General features: G+C 41.5%; 1 protein-coding gene across 5 annotated transcripts in view; it reads left to right on the forward strand.

Moving 5' to 3' along the window:
• Positions 1–7816, forward strand: part of pacsin3 (protein kinase C and casein kinase substrate in neurons 3) — a 29065-nt gene extending 21249 nt beyond the window's left edge. For all 5 annotated transcript variants that reach the window (XM_086106356.1, XM_086106359.1, XM_086106360.1 and 2 more), the window contains 3 exons: positions 787–929; positions 3145–3317; positions 6462–7816. In XM_086106356.1, the coding sequence (XP_085962482.1) occupies positions 787–929; positions 3145–3317; positions 6462–6577 (432 nt within the window). In that variant the 3' untranslated portion in view covers positions 6578–7816. The remainder of the gene's footprint in view (positions 1–786; positions 930–3144; positions 3318–6461) is intronic.
• Positions 7817–7856: the final 40 nt, after the last annotated feature.

Consider the following 7856-nt stretch of genomic DNA (forward strand, 5'->3'; position numbering starts at 1 on the left):
ATAATGTCGGAAAACAGTTTTTTTGTTGTTGTTGTTGATATTTTTGTCTTTCTGGTCATGGCATGTTTTCCCGACTAGTGACCAAGCAAATTTGCAGAACAGGATTATTTGTCCCCCTAAAGCCAATTTGGATACATTGGCATAAACCTGGCATGACGACTGGGTGCTTGAGTGACAAATTAGTGTTTGACTACGTGCCTCTGGATATAGAGCTGAGCAGGAACAAGTCAGACGGATACCAAAAAAGTGACTCAAAATCAGCAATACTTGGGGTTCTTGGTTTACGACGGAATAACATTACTGCAGCGGCAACCCAAATGTTTAAATTGGAACACACAGTAGCCCATCTCTAAACTATGCTGACGCTGTACCAAAGTCATTATTATTATATCAACTGAACGCTGGTGTGAAAAAACAAAACAAAACAAAAAAACTTCAGGTATGAAATAAAAACAATCCAATAAGAACAGTAAGTATCTTAGAAAGAAAAACAGCCCCACCCAATAAAGTTAGAGCTGTGGTCACCTTCATCTTTTGTTTTACAGAAATGGATGTGTATTCTTTTCAGGAAAAAAAACTTTAACATGCTAACTTTGAACTGCATCAAACCACACCCAGACTCACTAAATCGCTAGTGAATGTATGGAAACATTTCGCAAAACTGACTTGATTTGTGAAAAAAAAAAGAAAATCACAAAAATTCCAGGGTTTACTAGTTCAATTGCTTGTAATGCATTCTCAATGTTAATTGTAGAAAGGAGTCAAATTGCATGTGTGTGCACGCAGGAGTGGACTCCGGAGACAAATCGGACCATCAGCAGGAAGGAGCGAGGTATAAACTCTCACGACAGCGTCGTTACCCTCACCAACATTGTCTCCTCGGGAGGAAATGACGTCCCACCTAGTCCCATCACCCAGAATGCAATCAGGTACAAGACTCTCTTCACCTTCACAGCAAATTTTGGTTGGGACCATCAAATCTGAAGACGAGCACTAAATGAGTTGGTAGTGTCGTGGTACATGCTTCTGCTTTTCGCATACATGGCGCTGATTCGATTCCCAGGCAGTTTCCCCGTAACGAGCCACTGCCGGTCCCAAGTCTGGTTCTTAAAAAAAGAAAAAAGAAAATGGAGGGTAAAAAAAAGTTTATGGAGAGAAAAGCTTACAGGGTGGACCTAGTCCAGCCAGGTTATAAAAAATGTAACAAATACCAAAAAAAAGTGAAATGTAAGCTATTAAGCAATGCATTTAATTGCAATCATTAAGTACCGTATTTTACACACTATAAGGTGATCCGGAGTATAAGGCGCACCTTCAATGAATGACCTATTTTAAAACAGTTTTCATGTATAGGGTGCACCGCATTATGAGGCGCATAGAAGCTAGAATCGTGGCTTCAGTTGCACTATGCATCCACTAGATGGTGCTATGCTAAAGAGAATTCAATACAATCCAAAACGGCTTTAGTTATATGGCGCTTTCACAGCCGTTGCAGCGTTAACAAAGCGCTTTACAGAACATTTAAAATAAGGCGCATTGGACTATAAGGCGCACTGTCGGCTTTTGAGAAAAATGGAATGCTTTTAGTATGCGCCTTATAGTACGGAAAATGGGGTATATGAAGAATCCGTTTATGAATATATATTATTTGATTTTAAAGCACATTTGTACAAACAAAAGCCCCCTCATAAATACCTCAGCCCCTAATGGACGCCTGGCATGCTTGCAGTTGAGTAAATGAGGCCACTATGGACAACAGCAAGATTTTGAGGAATAGAATGTAAGTCTGTTAGTTCCTCATCTATAATGAATTTTTTAGTGTTGGTCCTTGCCCAAAGGGGTTAACGTTGTCTGTGTAACGCTCTCGAGTTAGCTGAGAAGTGTGAGTGTGTGTGTGTGTGGGGGGGGGGGGGCATCATTATCCTATGTTCACCCTCCCCTTGCAGTTTGTCCTCGAGCAAAAATGTTTGATTCGAAACAAGTCATACACAGCACATCCCATGGATGAAAAGCGGGCACGGTGCCATGTTAAAAGGGCTTCGGCAGCACACGGAGACCTGTGTACTCTTTTTTTTCCTTTCAGGGTTTTGAGCTTGTTATATTTGGATGGAAAGAAGCAGCTTGTGGATTCATTGCAGCAGACTCTGCAATGGGCACAAATGCTTTTCTGAAGGTTGAAAGCGCTTATCTCCTGCCTAGTTTGTCATTTCATGCCGAGTGAGCTTATTAGCAGTCAAAGTAAATACCGCTTGGTAACTGGACTCTAATTACCTTTATGGTTAATTGCCCAGTTACTTTTAACTTAATATCTATTAATATCCGCGCTCACACGCACACCTACGGACATTTCAGTGTTTTCAATCAACCTGTCATACATGTTTTTGAAATGTGGGAAGAAACCGGAGTACAGTAATCCCTTGTTTATCGCGGTTAATGGGGACCAAAACCACCCGCGATAAACGAAAATCCGTGAAGTAGCGACCAATGAACATAAACAGGTAAAAAAAATATATATATTTTTTTTAAGTCCGCAAAAAGTACGCAAATGGTCCGCGAGAAGCTGAAAAACAACAGCGAGTCACATAGAGCAACATATACAGTACTGTGCTCCATGTATATTTATTTAAAATATACAGTATATATATATATTTTTTTTTTTGAATATGTTTGAAAAAATCCCCGATGCACTGAACCCGCGATAAACGAACCGCGAAGTAGCAAGGGATCACTGTACCTGGAGATAAAACCCATGCAGGCCCGGGGACAACATGCAAACTCCACCAAGGAGCTGGAATTGAACCCAGTACCCCTGCACTGTGAGGTTGACATGCTAACCACTGGACCACTGGGCTGATCCATAATTTTAAAAATAAAAACGATTTCTAATTTAGACTCGTCAGACCCCAGCACACTTTTCCACTTTGCACCAGTCCATTTCAGATCAGCTTGCTCCCAAAGAAGCTGGTGATGTTACTGGGTGTTGTCGATGTGGCTTTTATTGACTTAATATTTTACGCAATGTCCCACCCAGCCTCATTGGAATTGGGGTTTGTACAAGCTGGTCGACTCTCCACTAGAAATTTGGCGCGCATCTATAATGTACCAAAATGTGACTGCTCCCAATTTTATCATCTGCTCACTCAGGGTTGTGAAGGATGATTCTTCCGACTGGTCAGACGAGGAGAACCCAAAGAAGTTGGCTTTGAACGGTGTTGGAGAAGCGGGGGACAAAGGGGACCCGCAGGTAGAGGGTGTGCGAGTCCGGGCGCTCTATGATTACTCGGGCCAGGAGGCTGACGAACTCAGCTTCAAAGCAGGTATTAACCCTCACTAACGCTTCAAGATGAGAGGCATCACAGGACGCAATTCATTTCTGAAGAATTTTCAAATAAAAGATTGACGGGACCAAAAACAAAAATTATTATGCCCGACCGTAGTATGTAGCCTGGAACGGAAAACAAAAACGGCAACCTTACTCAACGCACCATTTAATGTCTAAAATTTAATTAAATTAAAAGTTTGACCTAAAAGTAGGCAGAAACAAAAAAAAGTGTTTTAAAATCCTCCTGTGATGCCTCATTTCCACACACACTCTCACGTCAGACTTTAACTTTCCCCATGAGTATTGCTGCTGAAATGTGTGCGTGTGATGCTCTGCGAAGGTGAGACCCGAACGCACGCTTTACTCGAGTCTGCAAGGTTGTCACACGTGTGACCAATCGACTTTCAAATGCATTTCGTCCGGAAAATCCGATTTAAATCACAGCTCCAGGCTCTTTTGTCTTATTTATCTCCCGAGAGGTTCAAAGAGAGAATTGTGCTCTGAATACTTAGTCGTTTCGTCTCGGGTGGCAACAAGTTGCCTGATGCTCTGACTAGCAGCGTTGTGCGAGTTAATAAAAAAAAAAACAGTTACTAGTTGCAGTTACTTGTGACTTCATTTCAAAACGAACTCGATCACTCTGTTGACCAAAAAGAACTGCATTGGCGTTGAAAGTCACTCTTGAGTTACTTTTTCAATATGAACATTCTTTGAAGCTCCATTTAAAGCCCTGACGGCATCATTTCAGTTTCATCAAGTCTGACCAGCGGCAAGTGAAAATATCACAGGGATTTCTGACATAAAGAACACAAAACATGCTGAATGTATTCGACAAGATTCAAAGAGAGAAAATGAAAGTGGCTTTCAGCATCACAAAAGCTGCTGTGTTTAGCTCTTCACAGCATACGTCTGGAAACTAGCAACGGTGTGCAACAGAAGCGCAGAACCGTTTTAAAACAGAAGACTGCTTTGCCAATCCTTGGACAGGCCAATTCTGTTTTCCACCGTTGAGGAGCAGCAGTGCGGGCTGGCATCCCCGGGCAGCTTTTCCTGTTGACCGGTCAAATGACCGCGGTTGTCGCGATGTCGTCGAGTCCTTCAAATGTTGTCTTGAACTCGGTTTCCATTTTGGAATATTCCAGTCTTATCCAAGTAGGTGGCAACATATTTTTGTCCCATTCGGCTTGCGCCGCCTGAGCACGGCGTCACGCTATCGAGCTGCTCGAAAGCAGGTGACGCCACAGTAGAGACCCGTTGCGTGTTTTCAGCAACGTACCGAGCAAACGTTTGGTTGATGTGTCCCTGGCTAACAGTCTGGTTAAAATCAGGTCGCTGTTTTGGTGGCCTGACGCCGGGTTAGCTTCAGGCTTTTGCGAAGCACGTAGCTCGCGGGGGTGTTTCAGCAGATTCGAGTTGCTGTTCGTTGCGGTAGATGGAGGACCTTTTTGCTTACGTGTGGCCAAAATGTTTTCGTCTTTATGCTTAACTAAAGTAAAATAAATGAGCATACAGTATTTCCGATTCCTCTTGCTCTCGCCACGACTCTCCATGACCGCACGTATCTGAATACACGCTCACGATGCGTTGTGTTCAACTGTTGTACAGCGGCTGTCATAGCAACGCGCAATCCCTCGTAAAAAGGAAGCAGTCGACTGCAGCCGGACAACAATGAATGAATTAAACAAGTAAACACAAACACACTATATTGTAATGATAACTGAGTTTATCTGTCAGTATAACTTACTGACAGATGTTACTGCGTACTAGTCACACGTTACTGTCCAACACTGGTGACAACCACTGGATCAGTGCACGTACACACATGCTTTGAGCGCTTCAAGATGTGAGGTCTTGCTCACCCAAACTCACAATTGAGACTTGGGTGGAAGTGCAGAACACCAATTTCCTGAGAAAGGTTAGATTGACATCTGGATGAATATCAGGAATGCGTTGTTCTGCTCCTTCACAGAATAATAGTGTGATGCGGCTTTCTGGTTTGGGGAAGTGAACCTAACATAAAACATGTACAGTACTATATGGATTAGATATTTTTCACCACATGCGGGTTTTCCTGGCTCAATTTGTTTGGATTTTGTTCCGTTTCTTATGTGTGTGTGTGTGTGTATATACAGTATACATACCTGTCAACTCATACGGTTTAGCCATAGTTCATACGGATTTTGTGGTGAATCTTACTTATATGGCCGTATCGCACAAATCATACGGATTCTGAAAATTTCTGTTTTTTTGTTTTTTTTCCCAGAATGGTGCTAGTCTACTCGAATGCTTTCATTTCCAAAGTAAATATGAATGGATGCTGTAACTTCCAGCCGATGGGTCAGCATTTGGAGTTGGTGAAAAAAGTAACGCAGGAGTAACACAGTAATGCCACTAAGTAGAATGATGATTAGACATTAACCAGACATTGTATTATGGAGATTTACATTAAATATCATTGAAAATCTCGTGGTTTTTTTTCTGCCGTTATTTTGACATATAAAATGCTTTGCTATGTTATAAGGATTTTTTGCTCTTTATAAGGATTTTTTTGGTAGTTTATACAGGTTGGCGCTCCGAAAAGTTGACAGGTATGAGTATATATACTGTATATATATATATATATATATTTACACACACAAAAACAATACAGGAACTAAGGTCAATACTAATATAACAAATGCATGTGTGTTGAGTGGAAAAACAATTATTTTATTTTATTTTTAAAAAAAAAGCAACTTTTCAAGGAATGTTTTTCATGTGTCCCCTTCATTTATTAAATTGTTTTTCTTTTTCTGTTGCTGACGTATGGGTAGTAGTCAAAGCGTACTTTACTTCACATACTTAAAGGTAACAGATTTTGTTACCTTGCGTTACTTATTTTTTCCTCTTCTTTTTGTTTTTTGTTTTCCATCTGGCCAGCACTTCATTGCTAATTGCACAGGGAAAGCACCTATCAGAAAAAATGGATTATAACAGTTCTTATTTTGGCAGCTTGATGGTTTCAGTGTTTTGGATATGACCGTCAGCGGTCAGTTTCAAATGCGAGTGACTGTAGGTGCTTTTGTACCTGGATCTGAATGGGAATCCATAGGTTGAAACAAACATGCTTGGGAGTCAATGTTTGTCTCCATTCTTTCAGGTGACGAATTGCTGAAGTTGGGCGAGGAAGACGAGCAGGGCTGGTGTAAAGGACAGCTGAGCAGCGGCCAAGTGGGCCTCTATCCCGCCAACTACGTCCAGCTGGGTGCTTCCTGATGACCCGCCCTCGCCGTCCACATGGCTGATGGTACATCGAAACTCAAGATGCCAGGACCAATCCCAAAACGATCAGTGCTGCCATGGCGGCACGTTTGGACAATTCCGAATTAATGTGTAAAACTCATCACAGAGTTGTTGTTTTTTTTTTCCTTCTTTATTTTTCTGTTGAGCACAAAACATAGAAAGAATCACCAAGAGATATGAAACGGGTTTGGTTCCAAACTGTGACTCGGATTTACATGTTCTCGCCAGTTATCGTGTTACATGCGCATTTCACGAAAGAAGAAATCCCTCATCTCGAGGGAGCAGCCACCTAACTTCATACGTTTCTAGAGTGTCCGAATAGTGTCTGACATCAAGTCAGTGGGACGCTACGCACGGTAGCTCGAATGCTAGCCAGGTTCAAAGATAAGCTAAGCTAACTTGTGGCAACATATGAGTGGCATTCCATGATAAAATGCCACAATGAACTTTACAGTCGTCGTTTTTAAACACTAAAATCCAATGAAATATTGTAAACAGAAAGTTATATTGAAAAGTCAAATATATGTTTCAAACCAAAAGAGTATTTTAGGTGAAGTTTGAGTTCAGCTATAGATTGCTTCACTTTGGTTTTTCTTCCCTCCTGTCTGTCTGAGGGATGACATCGTCTGCTGACTGACGGTGCTGTGCTCAAGGCCTGCCGTCATCTCAGCAGAGGATGCACAAATGTGTATTTGTTCCCAGGAGCAGTTTCCGGAGGATATTTGTGACATGAATTCAGTGAATCTGCCACCCTCCCTTCCCCTCTTGAGCTTCACTTTTTAATGAATCTACGGCACGTTCATGTTGATTGTGACACTGCATTCACTTGACCTGTTCTATCTTATAGCTGCGTGTAATGGCTTTTTTTTTTTCATCTTTCTGGTTTCCTTGACTTTATTGATGCTGGGGGACTAGACTTCATTTGATCTCTGCTGATTTTGAGTGTCAAACTTTGGTGTGGTTTAAGTTGCCGTGCAAACAACACGTAGCACGCTTGTTAAATGTTTCCATTTAAGACTCTGGGTTTAGGCTTGTGGCAAGTTTGACATTTGTCATCATTTCATTGTATTAACTTAACGACTATGACCTTTCTAACATCATTTAAAAGCGTCTGCACCCATTTCAGAGTCCTTTCTTCCCTCACTGTGTATTCTGTACAGCGCATCAAGTTGTAAAAAGTAACAATAAAGATCTTTCTACAATACATTTTCACTGGCGTTCATGTTACATTTTGTACATACCTACATCGGTG

The sequence above is a fragment of the Hippocampus guttulatus genome, chromosome 3 (assembly GCF_054856545.1).
Source record: "Hippocampus guttulatus isolate MCC_2025c chromosome 3, RoL_Hgut_1.0, whole genome shotgun sequence".
Classification (NCBI taxonomy): Eukaryota; Metazoa; Chordata; class Actinopteri; order Syngnathiformes; family Syngnathidae; genus Hippocampus; species Hippocampus guttulatus.